General features: G+C 51.9%; 1 protein-coding gene across 3 annotated transcripts in view; it reads right to left on the bottom strand.

Moving 5' to 3' along the window:
* Window positions 1–152: 152 nt before the first annotated feature.
* Window positions 153–22,533, bottom strand: part of plcb1l (phospholipase C beta 1-like) — an 86,746-nt gene continuing 64,365 nt past the window's right edge. For 2 of the 3 annotated variants that reach the window (XM_084699446.1, XM_084699448.1), the window contains 20 exons: window positions 20,474–20,648; window positions 19,556–19,642; window positions 19,354–19,424; window positions 19,144–19,240; window positions 18,903–18,987; window positions 18,642–18,766; window positions 18,198–18,352; window positions 17,910–18,074; window positions 17,622–17,721; window positions 17,429–17,533; window positions 17,176–17,291; window positions 15,577–15,715; window positions 15,196–15,249; window positions 14,603–14,822; window positions 13,025–13,193; window positions 12,446–12,522; window positions 12,249–12,338; window positions 12,070–12,127; window positions 11,584–11,670; window positions 153–2,701 (listed from right to left, as the gene is read on the bottom strand). In XM_084699446.1, coding sequence (XP_084555572.1) covers window positions 2,477–2,701; window positions 11,584–11,670; window positions 12,070–12,127; window positions 12,249–12,338; window positions 12,446–12,522; window positions 13,025–13,193; window positions 14,603–14,822; window positions 15,196–15,249; window positions 15,577–15,715; window positions 17,176–17,291; window positions 17,429–17,533; window positions 17,622–17,721; window positions 17,910–18,074; window positions 18,198–18,352; window positions 18,642–18,766; window positions 18,903–18,987; window positions 19,144–19,240; window positions 19,354–19,424; window positions 19,556–19,642; window positions 20,474–20,648 — 2,400 coding nt within the window. In that variant the 3' untranslated portion in view covers window positions 153–2,476. Of the gene's footprint in view, window positions 2,702–10,792; window positions 10,818–11,583; window positions 11,671–12,069; window positions 12,128–12,248; window positions 12,339–12,445; window positions 12,523–13,024; window positions 13,194–14,602; window positions 14,823–15,195; window positions 15,250–15,576; window positions 15,716–17,175; window positions 17,292–17,428; window positions 17,534–17,621; window positions 17,722–17,909; window positions 18,075–18,197; window positions 18,353–18,641; window positions 18,767–18,902; window positions 18,988–19,143; window positions 19,241–19,353; window positions 19,425–19,555; window positions 19,643–20,473; window positions 20,649–22,533 lie in introns of all 3 variants that reach the window. The other variant, XM_084699447.1, reaches the window with a different exon arrangement.

Below are 22,533 nucleotides of genomic sequence, written 5' to 3' on the forward strand. Positions count from 1 at the left end.
GGTGGTGGTCAACAGTAGCTGACGGTATGTTGATGATTGAGGCCAATTTGTGGTGTTTTTCTGCCTGTGGTGTTTCAGTGCCCAAGGTGTTTTTGCCGACAAGACCATCATTCCTTATTATTTCTTGCAATCAAAACACACTCAGACGTTGCTTCAGCAATGTACAATAGCCACATTTATTTTAATTACAAGCGAATTCCCTTTACATACTACTCTATAATGTTCTCTGTGTTTGTTTCATTTACGCCACATCACACATTTACAACTCAAGAATACTTACACTTAAGTTGATGAGTTAAACAGAGACTCATAAATAAAGTTGTTAAAGACCCCCCCCCCCCCCCCAAAAAAAAAAAAAACCAGTAAAAAAAAAGACAAAGGCTAGTGTTTTTATGAGACACATCTCAAATACTGCTCACAAGCTTCACTCAGTAGTGGAAAGGTTGCAAAAGTGCACACAGTCTATTCAATAACAGACAGCTTCATAGAATACAGTGGCCATTAACGCAAGGAGCATTTCAGACATTCAACATCAAACAAGGCAAACCTATTCAAAGGCACAGGACTCTCACATCTATAGGATTTGTCATCTTTTCGAAAAATGGTTACATTTTAACTTTTGAACTTACACTTCAGGAAATCAGTCACTTTGAAAACACATTTCAAGTAAATCAATTAATTGAATTAGACCTTTGATGTGAAAATGACATATCCGTGTGGCAAATGGCACTGTACAGGTTGGATAGTCACACACACACACACACACACACACACACACACACACACACACACACACACACACACACACACACACACACACACACACACACACACACACACACACACACACACACACACACACACACACACTCGTCGCCTCATCCAGGGGCTTTGATGGACATCATACATGGGTACACGACAAAGGGAACGGGCTAACGGTTCCTGCTCATATCCAGGGGCTTCAGCCTCCTTCGGTCATTTTCACAAATACAACAATCTCGAGCAATTGTTTAAACAACATTAGATATGGTTGTGGTGGTCGTCATAACAACACCAGATCAAACATCCTAGTCCTTCTATCCTTGTCTTCCTGACAACCGCGGTCTCAGTTAAGGGGGGGGAGGGGGGGGGGGGGGGGGGAGTCTGGCTCCCTAACAACACAGATCAACACTCACAGGTTCTCTGTGAGCATAGTGTTTCTCGGGGACAAACACACTTTTCTTCCTCATTGAGCACTTACTGGGGACATCTGACGAGGGACATTACATGACTAGCATGTCAGGATCCAGCTAGAGACAGGATCTACTCTAGAAAGTCATTTATTTCTATGTGTGTGTGTTTTCATTTTCTATAGTCAGTGTCTATGTTGAGGGGCAGTGATTCCTGTTCATCATTCCAACATAGTGTGTGTATAACATCTGTTTCTAGTTCATCACTATAGTACTGTACATAGGACGTAACACTGGGCCTATCGTGCAGATATGGCAGGTTACTGTTAAAGATAGATGAGGGTCTTTTTAAGAGGTACTGTACAAGAAGTAGATAAAGCAATCTTCTGCTACCAGGCGACAGTAACGTACAATTGTTCAACATCATGCGGAAAAACACCTTTGCCATTTGACAGAATTGTTCATAAACAATCTCACCATCAACATGTTTAAAAAAAAAAAATGTACAAAGATAAACTTCATAACTTGACCATGCCAGTATCTTAGGAAGTGAATCATAGTAAAAACACAACTAAAACAAAGTATAGCAGCAACACACAGGCCTCAATCTGTAAGGACAGATGAAAACCCAGCAAGCCACCAGTGCTTGTGGGAAGGAGTGTAGAAATCCTTCAGTGCAAATCAATGGGAAGAATATGACCATTTTACGTAAGCTGGGCTTGTCGTGGTTGGATGATAAGTGACCTTTATGAGGGACTTGCAATGCCATTAGGTTGCGTTGCATACACAATAAACTGCAACAACTTCAACATCCCCTTGGTCATAACTATGAGCAATATAACTCAATGTCTCTATATTACAATAATAATGACGTTAAGTGCACACTAAAACTCCAGAATTGGCACCACTGACTGACCTATACTACAATCGACATTGTACATGTTAAAACCATAAAAACAAAGTACTCTCTCTGTGCAGTAGTTCAAGTAAGTAACTTCCTCGCATAGTTAGTGCCTAGTTACACATACAGAACCTGTGGATCATAAGAAATGATCTGAACCCATCTGGAGTTTGAACATCATGACACAAATACAAAACAAGTATTTACATTGTCTGGGCAGAACTGGAGAGTAGGAGCTGGTCACTTCTACTCACCCAGACACGATCCCATGTTTACATCCTCCTATTGGTTAAGGGAATGACTGGAGAAAGGGGCCAGTCTGACTGTGGTTGGAGGCAGAACCTACTCCGATCCAGAACCACCAATCAAATTGGCCCAGTTAGGAAGAAAGGGAGGGGCTTAGTCTCTAAAGGGGCGTGTCATAGACCCTTTCTGAGGAACCGTCTTCGGTGTCATCCTCTGACTGGGATGCCTTGTGGTTGAGCCTCTCGGTTGTCGAGGAGACGGGGATGTTGCCGTGGGGACTGTCGTCACTAAGCTTGGTCTTGCTGCTGTCTTGCACAAACTCCTGGATTTCCACGGGCAACCGACGGAACTTGTCCTGGTACTCCTGGTCCAGCTCGCTCTGCAGCTGTGGAGGAAACACACAGAGAGTGGGTGAACTGAACACAGGGTGGGTGAACTGAACACAACAACAAGTTAACAACCAATCACAGATGTTTGTTAGTATTACATGATCCAAAAGGTGTATCCGACACTAGGAAGGTCTACAGCCCGCTGTGCTGTGAGCTCCCATTCTCTCAGACACACAGAGCCAGGGAAGCTGTTTTTCTCCCAGGCATAGATGCCCTCAATGATTACAGATGACAGGATTGTATTCATTCTGATCCAATAATTGCTTTAATGCTGATTTCACTGTTTAACTAAGGGGAGCTCCCGGGGGAGAGCCATAATTAAAGAAAAGCAGCAACGACGCGGGTGTCAGAGACTTGGAGCTCCACACTCTCCTGTTGGCGGTGGGCGTGCTCAAGAGGGCCAATCAGGTAACTCCTTCCCCTTTTCGTCAATCAAAAGCATCTCTGACGTATCATTTAACTATTGTTTATCCACTCTCCCACAAAGTTCAGACACTACATGTCACACAGCCTTGCGTTGGGTCAGTGCGAACGTTTCACGGTTTCCATGAATGAACAAAATGATTACAATGAGGATGAAGCACGGATGTACCGCCGTCGTGAGTCAGGTGACGTTCTCCAGTCCATGCATTTGTACCGTATCTTAACATTAACATTCATTGTTGGGGGAGAGGTCAACACTATCACTGACAAATTCCTCTCAGCTTCCCCTGCCTGGGAAGCAGGTGTCTCAGCGACACCTCTCTAAACACTGACCTACATGCCCCAGGTGTACGCAGAAACACTCGCGTTAGAGACAGGTTTAGCTAGCGTCGAGATAATTATAGGCCCCGCTTGTGGATAGGATGAGAGAGTCAAGTGGGATATTGTGTGAAGAGCTTTATCCACCAGAGAACGACCGAGTGGAGGAGACAGGAGAGGACTTGGGATGAAGGTCAAGAGCTGGATACTCCTGAAGCCTCCCTGTTCTCCAACACAACAACATCTCTCCCTCAGGTGCCTTTAGATACAACGAGAGGACCCCACACTCCACACATCCCCAGGAGAATGCAATATGAACGGCTTCTGCAGTCGAGGAATGAAATATCTTAGGCAAACTGCTGATGCTTTATCTGGAAGACAACATGACAGCAGATGTCCTTCAGAGCGGCTCTCAGCGGGTGAAGATGAGGAGGACGACACCACGTGATGCTGAACGTCGCTCCCTGTTTTTTCAGGGTACGGACGGCACCTGACGCTCCCTGTGTTTCTCAGGGTACGGACGGCACCTGACGCTCCCTGTGTTTCTCAGGGTACAGACGGCACCTGACGCTCCCTGTGTTTCTCAGGGTACAGACGGCACCTGACGCTCCCTGTGTTTCTCAGGGTACAGACGGCACCTGACGCTCCCTGTGTTTCTCAGGGTACGGACGGCACCTGACGCTCCCTGTGTTTCTCAGGGTACGGACGGCACCTGACGCTCCCTGGCTGAGTGTCTGATCGTCTGGCTGAGCCTGCACTCGCCCACTCCAATGTCACCTTCCTGTGAGGCAGGCAGGCAGGCAAGATGGCTGGCACGTAGGTAGGTAGGCAAACGGACAGAAAGACAGGCAGGCAGACAAGCAGGTAAGTAGGTATATAGACAGACAGGTAGTCAGACAGACAGGCAGACACAGACAGGAAGCGCGCCATTGTGAACAGATGGCTATAGATGCTTTGCAGCCGCTCAATGCATGACCTACTTAAAGGAAGGAAGGTCTGCTGTGTGTGTGTGTGTGTCGTGTGGAGGTGTGTGTGTCTCTGTGTCTGCAGTCTGTACCCAGTCCTATTGCCAGCCAAGGCACAACACCCTATGATTAAATCTGTCATCTCTCCCCCATGTATGGAGTTCCTACCCAGGGGGAAGGAGGGGTGTGAGCAGGGGAGGATGGAGATGCAGACGGAAGTCAGTGCACGCACGTGTGTGTGTGTGTGTGTAGGTGTGATCAGCAGCTCTGTGCTGATGGGGAGGGGAGGCTGTCAGAGACAGGGTGATGTGTGATGAAGGCAGCACCTCGTTATCACCCAGGGGGCGGAGTGACAGCTGGGGTCATTCAAAATCACAGAGATGGAGGGATGGAGAGGAGGGTTACGGGGGGGGAGAGGAGGCTTACAGAGGAGAGGGGAGGAGGGTTACGGAGAAGAGGGGAGGAGGGTTACTGGAGAGAGAGGAGGTGTGGACGTTTACGAGGGGGAGAGGAGGTGAGGAGGTTTACGGGGGAGAGGAGGTGAGGAGGGTTACGGGGGAGAGAGAGGAGGTAAGGAGGGTTACTGGGTGAGAGAGAAGAGGTGAGGAGGGTTACTGGGGGAGAGGGGAGGGTTACGGAGGAGAGGGGAGGAGGGTTATGGGGGGAGAGGAGGAGAGGAGGGTTACGGGGGGAGAGGAGGAGAGGAGGGTTACGGAGGGAGAGAGGAGGGTTATGGAGGGAGAGGAGGAAAGGAGGGTTACTGGGGGAGAGAGGAGGAGAGGAGGATTACGGGAGAGAGAGGAGGTGTGAAGGGTTATTGGGGGGGAGGAGAAGACGGTTACGGGGGGAGAGAGGAGGAGAGGAGGGTTACGGGGAGAGAGAGGAGGAGAGGAGGGTTACGGGAGAGGGTGTGGAGGTGTACTGGGGGGGAGGAAAAGACGGTTACGGGGGGAGAGAGGAGGAGAGGAGGGTTACGGGGAGAGAGAGGAGGAGAGGAGGGTTACGGGAGAGAGAGGAGGTGTGGAGGTGTACTGGAGGGGAGGAGAAGACGGTTACGGGGGGAGAGAGGAGGAGAGGAGGGTTTATAGCACAAGAGTTATCAATTATCCAAATCTCCCTAGAGGACCTTTCTCTCTAAGACACAGGACATAACAGTCAGCCACCCATTGAACATTTCCACACTATCTGACCACCTAACGTGAATGTGAGATGGGACTGGTTAACTGCTGTTACTTATTCTCCTCACCCCCCCCCACCCCACCCATCTATCTCTCTCTTATACTGTGTCTCTCTCATTCTGTCAGATGTGCAGAGGAACGTGTCAATGGTCAACCAGGGGGAGGCTCTGACTGCTCAACTTTAACTGTCCTTGAAAGTTCAGAAAGCAGTGAGGCACACTGTGACTCTGAGTGTGTCGGTCAGCTTCTGTGTGAGTCACTCCGTGTGTGTGTGTGTCCATGCATGAGGTCCAGTTTCCGTTTGGGCACAAACCGAGCGCAGCCGGCCAACTAGCCTTTTACACGTGTCCCTCATCTCTAAAGACCTGTCATCTGTCAACAAAACCACACACAGTGTTCTGCCTTTCCTAAAATACTTCACTCAGTGACCTTCTTCATCATCTGTCCTCATTCTGGGGAGCAGAGGGCCTCCCAACTCAATTCAGATCCAAATTAATTCACGGCTGTAGCCTTGCCGCAGCACGCTAGACTCTGACTCTGAAGCCTGGGAACGGCTTGAGACAACAGCTACAACAAACATCCACCCCTCAGGAAGATTCTTCTCACCTGTTGAGGAGCAAACCGGCTGGGTTTCAGATCAAACATGGAAACTCACACTTTGAAAGGAAAAAAAAAACTAACAAACAAGCCGACCTCACAACCCATGGATCATTCTTGGAAGTCTGCACGGTGTGTGTGACTCCCCATGCGCTTCTGTCCTGTCCCTGAGGTGTCCAAAAGTCTGCACGGTGTGTGTGACTCCCCATGCGCTTCTGTCATGTCCCTGAGGTGTCCAAACACCGTCCAATTAGTCTCCATCTTAGCACCAATAACATTAAAAGGTGAGACCAGGGCCAGCGCCCTGTAATGTCCACTGTCTCAGAGCACAGGGCTGTGTGAGTGTGTGTGTGTTTGTGTGTCTGAGTGTGTGTGTTCTGTTCATTTATGAATGTTTGTGTGTGAGAGAGGGAGACAATATATGAGAGTGTGTGTGAGAGAGAGAGCGAGCAACACTTTGCTCATCTGACATTTATTCCACTATACACCCATAACTATGGAAATGAAATGCAGTCCACGGTAGAGGAGGGATGGAGAGAGACACAGAGAGAGAAACAGCGAGAAACACACACAGAAATAGAGAGGGAGAGAGAGAGGGAGAGGGGAGAGAGACAGAGAGACAGAAAAGAAAGAAAGAAAGAGAGAGAGAGAGAGAGAGAGAGAGAGAGAGAGAGAGAGAGAGAGAGAGAGAGGGGACACCTGAAAAGGGACAGGTTTCACGCTCTTCATCTTCAACCCTCTCTTCCTCCGTCTGCCGTCCTCCCTAAGTGGACAGAGTGTTCTTCTGAAGTACACCCCACCTCGCTCACTCTTTGTTCTTATGTCCCCCCTCTACCTCTCATCCCTTCCTTTGTTGTCTCTTTCTCTTAATCCCCTCGTCCTCTCCCCCTCTCTCATAGTCCTGATGATGTATGGGGCTGTCTCACAGTAGAGACAGCCAGCTGTAAAACAGCCACCAACAGAATGTTTCCAACAGAACGACCTGTAGGAGACTGCCAACACAAACCTAGAAACACCCACATGAGTACACACACACATGCGCGTGCGCACACAAGCTTGCTGAGCTTAAACAGCAACCTTTGCGCTAATGCAAGAGTGCATCCAGGAGGGACACACACAGGGTCCTGGCCTCACTGCCTCGGGTTTCCACTCGGAGTGACATTGCTCTTCCTGTGGTAAGTGTGTGTGTGTTTTATGTGTGTATTATTGATGTGACCCTGCAGAGTGGAGAGAGATCAGATCAAAGACTGTGATGAGGGAAGCCATGGCCGCCACTATACCACCCAGAGAGAGAGAGAGACAGAGAGAGAGAGAGAGAGAGAGAGAGAGAGAGAGAGAGAGAGAGAGAGAGAGGGGGAGAGGAGAGAGAGAGAGAGAGAGAGAGAGAGAGAGAGAGAGGAAGAGAAACAGGCAAAGCAACACTTTGGCATTGCTTTCTCCATTCAGCCATGATGTTTTTCAATCTGTCAGTCGGGGAGCTGTTTACCTCTCAGCTTCTCTGTCCCCCCAAGCCTACCTCTGAACGCCCCCCTCCCCCCCCGCCGCCATCCCTCCCTTCCTCCCCCCTGCCTGTCTCCCCTCTCTCCCGACCACCAGTAACCATTCCTGGGCTGCATCATCAGGCTTCAGCTCTAAATGAACAGATTGCAGAGTCGTGAGGGATGATAGGGGAGATGGGGAGGAGGGGGGGGGGGGGGGGGGGGGGCAAGACGAGTTTCCATGACGACGGTAGAGGACTCCTGCCTGTCGAGTGAGTGTGTGTGTGTCTGAGTCAAGGCCCACGCACTAGGGGACACCAGGTTTTTTTCCCCCTCTCTTTAGAACAGAAACAGCCTTGGCCTGAATATCACATGGCTCACGTGTGCATGCGTGTGTGATGACGTGAAATCGGTCCGTTGTCTCGAGCGGGTGTGTGTGAATGTGCTACTAAACATTTAGATTTACATTTACATTTAGTCATTTAGCAGACGCTCTTATCCAGAGCGACTTACAGTAAGTACTGGGACATTCCCCCCCAAGGCAAGTAGGGTGAAGTGCCTTACCCAAGGACACAACGTAATTTGGCACGGCCGGGAATCGAACTGGCAACCTTTAGATTACAAGCCTGATTCCCTAACCGCTCAGCCATCTGTCTCCTGATGATAAACACCACATGCGCGGAGAACTTGACCAAGTGTCTCATGCATTCTACATTCTGAAGCGCGATGACGCGTCATGTTCGCTCAGAGGCCAACAAGCCACAAAGATGGCCGAACGAACGAAGAACAAGCGACGCAGAAGGTTCAGAAACCTAAAAGAGCGGGAGTTCCCTGCTGTCTCCTGAAGAGACCCTGCCAGGCTGGTGGAGGAGGAGGCTAGCTGAGATGCGGGGAGTGCTGATGCTCATTAAGGCCGTGGCCATGCTGTCGTGGCCATGCTGCGTAGAGAGAACTCCTGCGGGCCATTTTGATTGGACCGTTAGCAGGACGCTGACACCTGAAGACACACACTGAGAGGAATGTCAGACAGACAGGATATCTCTTTCCCTCCCTCCCTCCCTCCCTCCCTCCCTCCCTCCCTCCCTCCCTCCCTCCCTCCCTCCCTCCCTCCCTCCCTCCCTCCCTCCCTCCCTCCCTCCCTCCCTCCCTCCCTCCCTCCCTCCCTCCCTCCCTCCCTCCCTCCCTCCCTCCCTATTCCTCTCCTCTCTTTCTCTCAGCCTGTCTCTCTCTTCCTCTCCTCCTCTTTCCCTCTGCTGCTCTCTTCCTCTCCTCTTCCTCCTCTCTCTTTTCCTCTCACTTCCTGTCTGCTTCTCTCTCCTTCTCTGACCCTCTCTTTCTTTCGCTCAGTCTTCCTGTCTCTGTGTCTCTTGCACTCTCGTTCCATCCGGCCACACGGCCTCCTCCTCCTCTCATCTTGGTTTTCTCCATTTCACCCAATACCCGTCCTCCATCCCAGTCAGCTCTGCATGTAGAGCCAGCTAATGGAGGTCCCCTGGTCTCTTCCATAATCAAATGATACAGTACCTCTCCCCTGACCACATCACGATGTGCAATCTCCTGTTTCATTACTGTCATTACTACTCCACCAGCCTGTCAAGTCTCCTCAGGTTCCTAAACGTCCAGACTCATTGGTGAGCGTGGGAGATGACCATCGGAGCCAGAGGAAATGGGTTAGAGAGTTAAAACTGGACATGAGACTCTCTGCTTTCTGTCGTGTCTGTCTCCTCTGGACTTTGGGGATAGCTGGCCTGGACTGGAGGAACGCGTGCGCACACACACACGGCATGCAAGTGACCCAGGCAGGCTGCACAGAGAGCTCAGGGTCTCCACAGACCAGGGATGGTTATAGCTGTCCATTAGTGCCTGCTCGGAGCCCATAGGAGAAACTGGGTCAGGACGGAGTGTGTGTGTGTGTGTACTGTACTGTGAGTGTGTGTGAGTGTTTGTATGTGTGTGAATTTGTGTGTGCGAGCTTAGGGGGCTATACAGTATAAAATATGTATCAATGTCTGTGTGTGTCTGTGTATCATACAGCCCGGACTGAGTGCTGCACCCGTAGGTTTGTCCCGTACACTCTACAGTACACCAGAATCCTGTATTCCTCCTCTCCTCCTCTCCGTCCTGATTTCCCTCCAAGGTGCAGTAAAATGTGCGACAACGTAGACCGCCGACACGGTCCCAGCGTTGCCGTGGCTACGTGGGCTCTCTGTGTGGGGGGTGTCATGGCAGACAGCGGCTGTGGTATGGTGTGATGAGGATAGAGGTGACATATGTAGAATGTATGCTACACGCACCCACACACCTCAGACGACTGCCAAGGAATCGAGAGCGTTCCGCTCCAGAGAGCACGCCTGCAGCTCGTGTTTTTGAACGGCGTATTCGGTACAAACCTCCAGGATACGATTTTGTTTGGCGTCGTAGCGTGGGATGTTGTGAGCTAGAGAGCCCTCTAGTGGTGAAGGGATGAGCGGCGGTCTGATTCTGGAGTAAGGGGGGGGGGGGCGTGATTCACAAGGCGAACGATGCTTATAGTGCATTCCAAAAGCTGCGTTTAGTACAAAGGACTATATCACACGTGTGTGAGGTTGGTGAGGAAGCAGGCAAGGCAGGAGGGGAGGAGAAAGGAGGAGAAGATAGGAGAGAAGAATGAGAAGAAGCTTCCATGCTGTTCCGGAACCTGCCGGTAGGGCCGAGTTAAGTGCCGTTTTCAACATGTCTGTCTGCATGCGGGTTAGCGTGACCTCATGGCTCATAGGCTACAAAGAAGGAGTTCACTGAGGTAAACCGCTAAAAAGCCCTTCACTTCACGCTTGTACATAACTTTGGCTCATATGGCTCAGAAATAACACAAGCAGACAGCAATTAAGTTGACGAGTGATGTCACGCAGAGTCCAGTAAGTGTATTAGAGGGTACATTGAAAGCTTGTCGGAGGCGGGCCTACAGCGCATGGCCAGAGCTTCTACTGGAGCTCTTTACAGAGACATGGGTGTCAGAGAAGGCCTAGATGCAGAGGTCAGAGTTCATATCCTGGTGTTATGGTCCAGTGAGGCTGGACTGGGAAGCTGGGGTATTAATGCTGCCAGGTCAAGACTGTGTTAGAGACACACAGAGGGAGAAGATGTCTTACCCTGTTCCTCACGACAGCCGTCTTCCTACAATCACAGTGACAACGTCTGTGATGCTCTCACGGTACACACGCAAGCATTTAGCCATAAGCTAGCCTTCTGTATCTCTAGCATTGTTAGCCATAAGCTAGCCTAATGTATATCTAGCATTGTTAGCCATAAGCTAGCCTAATGTCTATCTAGCATTGTTAGCCATAAGCTAGCCTTCTGTATATCTAGCATTGTTAGCCATAAGCTAGCCTAATGTATTTCTAGCATTGTTAGCCATAACCTGGCCTAATGTGTATTTAGCACTGTTAGCCATAAGTTAGCCTAATGTGTATTTAGCACTGTTAGCCATATCCCATCCTCCTGTATATTGTATCTAGGACTTTGAGCCACAACCCACGGCACGTGTGGAGCAGCAGGTATAGCAGCCGTGATCCAGGCTACAGCCACACACTCCTCCAGCCTCACTCACCCTCAAGCCTCACCCATCCTCCAGCCTCACCCACCCTCCAGCCTCACGCACCATCCAGCCTCACCCATCCTCCAGCCTCACCCATCCTCCAGCCTCACCCACCTTCCAGCCTCACCCACCATCCAGCCTCACCCATCCTCCAGCCTCACCCATCCTCCAGCCTCAATCACCCTCCAGCCTCACTCACCCTCCAGCCTCATCCACCATCCAGCCTCACCCATCCTCCAGCCTCACCCATCCTCAAGCCTCACCCATCCTCAAGCCTCACCCATCCTCCAGCCTCACCCACCTTCCAGCCTCACCCATCCTCCAGGCAGAGCCAGGGGTTCTTACCTTGGGCTTCTCATCCAGGATCTGCTGCCGGACGTCCTTGTGCTTCTCCAGAAGTCTCTCCTGCCTCTTACTCTGAGCCTCCTCCAGCTGAACACACAGAGGGAGGGTCAGTGATGGGGGCAGGGTCAGTGATGGGGTCAGGGTCAGTGATGGGGGCAGGGTCAGTGATGGGGGCAGGGTCAGTGATGGGGGCAGGGTCAGGGTCAGTGATGGGGTCAGGGTCAGTGATGGGGGCAGGGTCAGGGTCAGTGATGGGGTCAGGGTCAGTGATGGGGTCAGGGTCAGGGTCAGTGATGGGGTCAGGGTCAGTGATGGGGTCAGTGATGGGGGCAGGGTCAGTGATGGGGGAAGGGTCAGGGTCTGGGTTCAAACCAAACTTTACAGCAAGCAATGCCTCAATCACTGTACATACAAACAATTTAGATTTTTCATAAATACAACAAACAACAAAAATAACAGTGAGGGTGGCTCCACCCGCGTCCGTACCCGTTTGATGTACTGCACCACCTCGTTGACAAATGACCTGTTGATCTCTAGCTTCTCCCTGAGGAAAGAAGAAGACCTCAGTTTCAGACAGCGCCCCCACAATGTAGCTTTATCTGCTACTGACATCCAGTGGTCAGCTGTAGTATTGCAACATTCTCTTTATCCCCCCGAACACTCACTCCTCAGTCACGTTCTTATCCTTAGATTTTGCTTCATTTATCTTCTCCTGTCTCTTCTTGTCCATCTTCTTCTTTATGTCTTTCTTCTCTCTTTAGAAGGAAAAAGAGAGAGAGTGTTTTTGTGCATGTTGGTAATCCCCTGTGTGCACGTGTGTGTGCACGTGGAGTGTGTGGGTGTATGCAGCAGGTGATCTTACTTGTCACAGATGTCTTTGAGCTTCTTCAGCTGGGCACTCTGACATTCCTCTGCTATGGTGGTCAACTTCTCCACAAGCTGCCGAGAGAGACAGAGGGAGGGAGAGAGAGAGAGAGAGACCATGAGAAACAGAGGGAGAGAGAAGAGACAGAGAGACCATGAGAAACAGAGGGAGAGTGAAGAGACCGAGAGACCATGATAAAACAGAGGGAGAGAGAAGAGACCGAGAGACCATGAGAAACAGAGGGAGAAAGAAGAGACAGAGAGACCATGAGAAACAGAGGGAGAGAGAAGAGAGAGATATAGAAAGGGAGTGAAGGAGGGAAAGAGAAATACAGCTGAGCAGCACTCCATCAAAAGTCCAGAAGTCAGCTGTTGACAGATCAGCTGTTCCCAGATCAGCGACCATGAGGCCTTTCCACCTCTCACAGCACAACACAAACACTGGGGACAACGTAAGCAGGTCTGGGGTCAGCAGATCATCTCTAATCGGTGCTGATGAGACTCTGTGCACTAGAGGAGCACAGGACACTCAGAGAGCAAGCAGCGCGTGTGTGTGTGTGTGTGTGTGTGTGTGTACCTGCTTGATGTGCTCTCGTTTCTGGTACTTCTCGCTGTAGTACTGCTCCTGTCTGAGGGTGAGCAGCTGCTGTTGCTGCTGGTCCTTCAGCTCTGAGACCCTCTGGATGCTCTCCTGCTCCAGGTCCTGCAGCTCCTGCTCCAGAGCAGGCAGGGAGTGCTCCGACCTGCTGCGCTCACACACACACACACACACACACACACGGGCATACACACACGGGCATACACACACACACACGGGCATACATACACATATGCGCACACACAGTCACACACTGAGCTCAACTTACATACAGCATGGGTGTCCCTTTCTCTGCGCTTCTGTGTGTCTGTGTGTGTGTGTGTGTGTGTGTGTGTGTGTGTGTGTGGGATTGTTTGAGTTGGAAGCTGTGTGTGTCCCTCTCAGAGCGCTGACTCCGCTAGCTCTAAGGTGCAGAGCTAATGGGATCTAATCCACTCATTGTGATTCAACACACAGGCCAGCCCTGACAGGCTCTCCAACAGGGATAACATGCAGTGTGAGCGTTGCAAGTGGATTAGAGAGAGAAGAAGAGAAATAAGAACAACAGAAAGAGAGAGAAAAAGAAAGAGAAAGTGAGAAAGAAACAGAGAGAGTGAAAGAGAGCAAAAGAGAGAGAGAAAGAGAAAGAAAGAAAGAGAAAGTGAGAGAGAAACAGAGAGAGTGAAAGAGATTGATCTAGAAACAGACCTCCAGCAGAACCACCAGTTCTGTGAGGTGAGAAGAAGGAACAGAAGCAGCAGTGGGAGGAGGAGGAGGAGCAGTGGGAGGAGGAGGAGCAGTGGGAGGAGGAGGAGGAGCAGTGGGAGGAGGAGGAGGAGCAGTGGGAGGAGGAGCAGTGGGAGGAGGAGGAGCAGTGGGAGGAGGAGGAGCAGTGGGAGGAGGAGCAGTGGAAGGAGGGGGAGCAGTGGGAGGAGGAGGAGGAGCAGTGGGAGGAGGAGGAGCAGTGGGAGGAGGAGGAGGAGCAGTGGGAGGAGGAGGAGGAGCAGTGGGAGGAGGAGCAGTGGGAGGAGGAGGAGCAGTGGGAGGAGGAGGAGCAGTGGGAGGAGGAGGAGGAGCAGTGGGAGGAGGAGCAGTGGAAGGAGGGGGAGCAGTGGGAGGAGGAGGGGGAGCAGTGGGAGGAGGAGGAGCAGTGGGAGGAGGAGGAGCAGTGGGAGGAGGAGGAGCAGTGGGAGGAGGAGGAGGAGCAGTGGGAGGAGGAGCAGTGGAAGGAGGGGGAGCAGTGGGAGGAGGAGGGGGAGCAGTGGGAGGAGGAGGAGCAGTGGGAGGAGGAGGAGCAGTGGGAGGAGGAGGAGGAGCAGTGGGAGGAGGAGGAGGAGCAGTGGGAGGAGGAGCAGTGGGAGGAGGAGGAGGAGGAGCAGTGGGAGGAGGAGGAGCAGTGGGAGGAGGAGGAGCAGTGGGAGGAGGAGGAGCAGTAAGAGGAGGAGGAGCAGTGGGAGGAGGAGGAGGAGCAGTGGGAGGAGGAGGAGCAGTGGGAGGAGGAGGAGCAGTGGGAGGAGGAGGAGGAGGAGCAGTAAGAGGAGGAGGAGCAGTGGGAGGAGGAGGAGCAGGGCTACCTACCTTTTCTTACCGTCTCGTTTGAGGCTCTTCTGCATGGACGAGCGTTTGCGCTGGTGCTGATTCTGCAGCTCTGCCATGCGAGCCGTGTGCTCCTTGATGAGCTCGCTGGTCTTGCGGTGGTGTTTCCGCACCAGCTCCTTCATCTCCTTGTACTGCTTCCTCTGCTCCCTGACGAAGGCCTTCTGCTGCTTCAGCTCCTCCACCGTCTGGGCGTCCACGTCTGAGGGGACAGAGGAGGAACAGCGGTCACGCTCAGGCTCTCCTCCAGACCCCCAGAGGGGAAGGAGGAGGAACAGCCGTCATGCTCAGGCTCTCCTCCAGACCCCCAGAGGGGAAGGAGGAGGAACAGCCGTCACGCTCAGGCTCTCCTCCAGACCCCCAGAGGGGAAGGAGGAGGAACAGCCGTAACGCTCAGGCTCTCCTCCAGACCCCCAGAGGGGAAGGAGGAGGAACAGCGGTCATGCTCAGGCTCTCCCCCAGACCCCCAGCCCCGCGGCTGCGGCACGTGACCCGGAGATTCAGCGGCCAGCGGCACGTGACGGGGGCGAGGACGTGCGTGTGTGAGAGCGGAGGGCGACAGCAGCCACACGTACCTGTGAGGACGCTCTGGATGATGTCCTCGGTCTTGGCGGCTGACTTCACCGGCCCTGTTCGCAGGAGTCAGCGACACGTTTTGTAAATGTCCCGTATTGTAAATAACATTTTAAAATGACACATGGAGTGTTATTAATAATGCATTATCTAAATAGCACACACTATAAATAACACCAAGTCTAAACAACCCGGGTTTTAGCAGCGCTGCACTGTGAGCAATGTGTCATTGTTGGTTGCTACATTGAAGCCCCTGTTTATGAGAGGGCATCGACTGAGCATATCCAGAAAAGAGTCAGTTGTCAGATCGAGCCTGCACATCGTGTCTATCAGTGAAGGGTGTGGGTTGCCAGGTTGTGGGTTGCCAGGTTGCGGGTGTGTACCTGTGGGTTGAGCCTGGTGGCTGACCAGAGAGGGGGGTTTGGGGGTGATGATGGGGGTGTGGCTCTGCCCGTTGGGGGTCTGGCTGAGTCCTGGGGGGTCCACACTAGGCTCCGAGGGGGCGTCGCCCCCCGCATCAACCTGCCAATCAAAGACAAACACAAAGACAACATCCCAGGATTAGTCAGCATTACCGTATCTGAGAGCAGGGTTGAGTGGTGAGGATTCATTTGGAGAGATTTTTTCTCATACAAACATACAGATTTTCTCATACAAAGCACAACAGGCATCCAAACTGATTCAGCCTAATGTAATAGCTTAATTAATCCAATGCCTCTTTAACAAACACCTCAAACCTAATAAATTCCAGTTCATTCAAGTCCAACTCTCGTTATAAATACACAGGAAAACATCACCTGAAGATAAAGAATGGAGCAGCTTTGAGTGCCATACCTGTGACCTGTAGGAGACCTTGTAGACATAACTCTGGTAGCCCACTCTCAACATGACTCACCATCACACTCAAAACCTCCTCCCAACTTTATCTCTATTTGTCCTCAACACCTCTAACCCAGACGTACGTTCCCTACAGATGACTGGAGGAAATCCTAGTAAACAATCTGCACTCCTCTCTGTTCCACTCCCTCCTCTCCGCCAATCTCTTGGACTCTTGTCTCTCATTTCCAGCCACTACAGGGTAAACCCAAAGCATCACTAGGCTACCGTTGCCATGGAGGTTGCATGAAGCAGCTCAGGATTGGTTGGCCCTGTCTGAGATGAGTTCAACTGGCAAATCAGTAGAGAAAGAGGGCCGGAGTACCCACCCTGTGAAACTCTTCTTATACCTCTCTCTCTCTCCCTCTCTCTCCATCCGTCTTCTCCCCTTCTCCCCCTCTCTCTCCTCCCTCCCTCCCTCCCTCCCTCCCTCCCTCCCTCCCTCCCTCCCTCCCTCCCTCCCTCCCTCCCTCCCTCCCTCCCTCCCTCCCTCCCTCCCTCCCTCCCTCCCTCCCTCCCTCCCTCCCTCCCTCTCTCTACATCAGTCTGTCACCCCTCTTATCTACAACCTCCCCTTGAATCTCCTGCTGGAGCTCCACATTTCTCTGCCAACCCATCACAGCCCATTACCCAGCCTCCATTACCCAGCCTCCATTACCCAGCCTCCATTACCCAGCCTCCATTACCCAGCCTCCATTACCCAGCCTCCATCTAAGCCTCCATCCAAGCCTCCATTACCCAGCCTCCATCCAAGCCTCCATTACCCAGCCTCCATCCAAGGCTCCATTACCCAGCCTCCATCTCCCGCCATGGCTGCCGCTGACTGCCTGCACCCTCCTCCCTCCCTCCACCCCCCTCTGGTTTCACCCAATCAGCTTCTCACACACAGAAGAGCAGCCCCCTGACTGGGGACTCTATGATTGATTTCTTACTGATCGGTCAGTCATGCTCACTCCGCACACACACACACACACACACACACGTCAATACAAACACACACACACACACATCAACACAAACACACAAAATCAAGCATGCATTCAACAGTAAACAGACCAAAACACAGACAAAAGCACACACAAACACTCGCACACACACACACACACCTCTTTAGAGTCCTCCTCCTCTGCTCCCTCTTCGAGGGTGAGAGCAGCGAGCTGATTGGCCCTCTGCTCCATCAGGTTGACATAGCGGATGGGATTGGACAGAGCCTCGATCACATCTAAGACACAGAGCAGAGACACATCTGAGAACAGCCCAGCACACAAACAGAAAGGAGCCTAGATCAGAGCACGGACCGGACTAACAACCCCAGGTAGATATGAGGAAGAGCTCCTTCCTGCTTGTGGGCTGTGTTACCTGCAAAGGTGTCTGGTACATAGTCCTTCACCTCCAGGTAGACAAACAGAGCAGGCAGGGTGAGCGTCTGGTTCTTCTCATTCCTCAGACCGAGGTAGTGATAACCTGCAACACACACACACACACGTTTCTTACGGCCCGTGCTGTGTAATGAGGTAACGCAGGCAGTGTCCAGTAGGGGGCGGCTCTTTACCTGGACGTATGGCAGACACAGGAATGATACGATGGCCAATGAACTTCCCTCCTTCCTCAAACACAGCTATCCTCAACGACGCCAGAGTGGGTAGAACCACCTGACACACACACACACACACACACACACACACATAAATACATCAGTACCACAGTTAGCACTGTATACGGCACTATATTTCTTCACCTACACTGTGATAGTAGGTTCTCTAGTCAAACATGATGATAAATAATATATAATAACATATATAAGAGATTGAGCGCAGTCAGGCCCCTCAGGAAGTCTGACCTTCTTGAAGACGATAGCCTCTTCCTCCCAGACAGGGTTGATTGCGTTGCCCTGAGACGTCTTGGTCTTAAAGCCTTTCCTGCGAGTGTCCACCGGCAGGCCGAACATGTCGATCTCCACGTACGTCCCAACTTTCTTGTCAGTCAGGAACTGGCCTGATATGATCTAAACACAGGCAGGTATAGGCAGTCGCTATGAAACAGACATCACAATCAGTCACCACACCTAGTGGGTGTGTGTTCACACGTGTCGTCAGATAGAAAGACACACACACACGCGCGCGCTCACCTTGACGGACAGTGTGTTAGCTACTATTCCGTCCACGGTGCTCTCGGTGAAGGGGTCGAAGTGCTTGTCTGGCCGTCTCATGAACTCGGGCTTGAGCCTGTAGCCACACTTGCCGTTGTACTCATACATGCCCAGGTTGAGCTGCATAGACACGTCTGTGGGGCCAAGCACACCCAGCCATCAATGACCAATCAGACGGACTCTTGACCACTGAAAGCCAGGCTTTTACAAAGTCCCTCAGGAGGGAAACGTGGGCTCTTACAACGTGCTTCAGACGAGAAAACCGCGCTTTCACTAGATCTCTCCAGAGAGAAACCACTTTCTTTTTTGTTCACCACATTCCTCCAGAGAGAAAGCCCATGCTTTTACCAGGTCCTTCCTGAGAGAAGTGAGGGAGTCAGGCTACAGTGTGGGCCCTCTCACAGCCCGGGGTGGCTGTCTCACCTATTGTCTGGAAGTTGAGAGCCACGAGCTGGCAGCCGGCGTTCCAGAACACCTGCGGGTTGTAGTTGGAGGAGTCCACTCTGGTGCCCTTGGGGTAGATCCTGCTCAGCTGCTGTTTGTTGTATCTGTCAGGCTGAGTTAAGGGATACAAGGTAGAGGGGAGGGAGACTGACATATCTCTCTGTGGGGAGAAGTACAGGATTAAGATTGACTTCTGTCTGGAACCCGACCCTCCAGACAGTGAATGCAGCTCAAGGATACTCGACAAACTCCACTGGTGACTTGGTGAGCTGCTCCAGAGCCTTGGTCTCCACGAAGGAGGACATCTGATAGCTGCGATTCATCTCTGGCAAAGACAAGCAACCAATCACACGTGGATTAGATTCATCGTGTGACTTGGGTGTGTATGATGAAACCATGACCTCTTCACAGCTGTCACTCAATCCCCTGCACGTCATCATGTGGTGTTGCAATGTTCAAAGAATCAGTGAAGGAATCTTACGTTTGGAAGCTTCAAAGGAGTTGAACTTGACAGGCTGGATGTAGCTGACCAGATTAGACATCTCCTCAGTGGCAAACGCCTCCCTGCCTACCATCCCCTGAAAAACAGCGCCAACACTGATCAGTCTCCTGAGACAACCAAGACCAGCCACTAGGGGGCGGTGGAGGCATTCGCCAAATAAGAAGTAGCAGGGGGAGAAAAAACCCTCACATCATCCATGGAGCCCTTTTTACAGTCATCATCATCGTCATCGTCATCCTCACTCTCAGCCTCCACCTCTCCTGGAAGAGTGGAGAGGGGAGGAGGTTAGTTTGGAGGTTAGTGGTAAACATCGTCCCACCGGCCCAGAGAAGGTGCGTTACTTTTGAGTTTGGAGTTTGGCCGCCAACCAGGAAGTGACTGCGTGACTCACCAATGGACTTCCTGCCGTGTGGTCTGAGGCTGAGCTCAGCGCCATCTGGAGGCTGGTAGGGCTCTGCCATCTCCTGATTGGTGGAGCCTAGGAGCAGAAACCGCTCATCAACCATCCCCTTCGTGTGTATCTATCGACTTTGTGCGGTTTCAGTCGTCTCCAGCGCCAGGATACGACTGTTTCATGTCATATGTAAATATGATGTCTTAATGTCTTAATTTTGAGGTGAGCTACAGAATGAGGCGTGCTAGGGTTGGTGGGTGGTGCTGGGTCCACTCATGTGTCAGTGTCTCTCTGTACCAGCAGGGGGCAGTGTGAGCTAAGCTTGCTCTCAGAGCCCCTGTGGTCCACTGAGGATGGACATCGGATGATTCTGTGTGAAAACCCGCTTTGCTTGATATCTGCTTGCCCGGTACACACACACACACACACAATCACACAGCCCTGGGGTTTGAAACCCTGTGGCAAGTTGGAGGCCATAACAAATTGTATTCACACACACACACACACACACACACACACACAGCAGTGTTTAGGGCACCCCAGTGACTGACATTATGACACTAGAAGTCTGAGTAGGAGTATCTGGATGAAAGATTCAATAATTTGTCAGACTGATGGAGAGACTCATGAAAATGATGAACACAGGACTTCAGGCATGTTCCCTCTAACTGTCACAGCAGTTTAATCCACAGAACAGACGGCCATTTTCCCAGCTGTGATGATGGACTTGACTGCGCGAGGCTAGTATTGATAAATAATACAGGCTGGTCTTCATCGTGGATCTGACATCATGGCCTTAGGAGCGAGCATGAAGGATCCTTTGCAGAGTTGGTGTGTGTCACAGTGAACATGTGCCTAGGTACGCATGTGTGTGTTTTCTTGCATGCGTGTGTGTGTGTGTGTGTGTGTGTGTACCTGCGCTGGGGGAGGAGGGCTCACACACGCTGGAGGAGTCGCTGTAGGTGTTGGACACCTGCTCAGACAGCTTCTTCTTGCTGCCACCCTCAGCAGTGTGGTGCTTCTTCTTGTTCTTCACCAGGATCTTCCCCAGAAGATCCATGGGACTGGGCAGAGGGACACCCGGCTCCAGCTACACACACACAAGGAGAGAGGGGGAGAGAGACAGAGAGACACAGGGAGATGGAGAGAGAGGGGGCGAGAGAGAGACAGAGGGAGAGAGAGGGGGAGAGAGACAGAGACAGGGAGATGGAGAGAGAGGGGGAGAGAGAGAGATGGAGAGAGAGACAAAGGGAGATGGAGAGAGAGAGGGGGAGAGAGAGAGACAGAGGGAGATGGAGGGGGGGAGAGAGAGGGAGATGGAGAGAGAGAGATTGCAAAACTGTGAAAAAGTCTGTATAGATAGTGTTTCTAGGGTGGCTACTGTAAGCCTACTGTAAGCTCAGTATCCCACTGTCAACACAGTGAGGGTCGGAGTGAGAGGGTCAACCATAAAAAATGCAGCATCCGACAGCAGGGGGGCTTGTGTAGACACATCTTAAGCATTCTGTCCATGTACCTGTGCTGGGATGGATTAGTACCATACTGGGAATCTGAGGAGGAACAACCCAGGTAAGAGGCCTAGCCCCATGCAGTCGGACCTAACCAGCCCCCGACCCTGGGTGTGAGGAGAACCATGCCTCCCTCAACTCACTCTGGATTCAAGTATCTGCTGAATGAGTACACTATTATTATTATTAGTAGTAGTAGTATACACAATCATTTACATCTAGTCATTTAGCAGACGCTCTTATCCAGAGTGACTTGCAGTAAGTACAGGGACATTCCCCCCGAGGCAAGTAGGGTGAAGTGCCTTGCCCAAGGAAACAACGACGATCTGGCGACCTTCAGATTACTAGCCTGATTCCCTCACCGTTCAGCCACCTGACTCCCAATAGAAGCGTTAGTGACGTGAGCTGGAAGGCTGTCTGTCCTGCACTGTGGCGGACAGTAGCTGGGAGTGTCCTGGTGCTGGTGGGGGAACAGTCTGGAGTTTTCTGTTCCGACAGCTGAGTGAGGGTCCCTGAGGAGGACTCTGAGCACATGCGCCAACACACAGTCCCAGGGGCCTGCCTGCCAGTAGGCACACAGCTCATTTATTCATGGCATACACTGCTTTTGGATCACAGTGTTTACGGCTATTAATAATGCATTGTTAAGAAACTCACAGGACCATCACACACGCACACACTTTCTCTCTCTCACACACACACACACACACACACACACACATACATGCCCCACAAAAGTTCCCAGCTCATATGTGATACAACTCATAGCTTGTCTGTGAACATGCTGTATAGCTTCCCGTTTTTTGACCTCTTTTATCGTTCTGATTCTTTTGAAGTTCTCTCTGAGGCATCAGCTCTTCTCGATCTCTCTCCAGTCAGCCCAGTCCGCTACTCCCAGGCCCTGTAGCAGTCTCCTTCCATACAGAGGACCATATCCAAGCACCCCTACCTGATGACTCATCTTCCAGAGCAAATGAGAGAGACTGGATGCTGGTGAGAGATGCTGGCATTGGTTTCCCCCCCCGTCTCCAAGGGCTCATTCACTCGCACACAGAAATGTGTTTGTTCCCTCCCTCTCCCTCTCCCTCCTCCCTCTCCCTCTCCCTCTCCCTCTCCCTCCTCCCTCCTCCCTCCTCCATCTCCCTCTCCCTCTCCCTCCTCCCTCTCCCTCTCCCTCTCCCTCTCCCTCTCCCTCTCCCTCCTCCCTCTCCCTCTCCCTCTCCCTCTCCCTCTCCCTCCTCCCTCCTCCCTCCTCCCTCTCCCTCCTCCCTCTCCCTCTCCCTCTCCCTCTCCCTCTCCCTCTCCCTCTCCCTCTCCCTCTCCCTCTCCCTCCTCCCTCCTCCCTCCTCCCTCTCCCTCCTCCCTCTCCCTCTCCCTCTCCCTCTCCCTCTCCCTCCTCCCTCTCCCTCTCCCTCTCCCTCTCCCTCTCCCTCTCCCTCTCCCTCTCCCTCTCCCTCTCCCTCTCCC

The sequence above is a fragment of the Hypomesus nipponensis genome, chromosome 6 (genome assembly GCF_054491055.1).
Source record: "Hypomesus nipponensis isolate SF chromosome 6, ASM5449105v1, whole genome shotgun sequence".
Lineage (NCBI taxonomy): Eukaryota > Metazoa > Chordata > Actinopteri > Osmeriformes > Osmeridae > Hypomesus > Hypomesus nipponensis.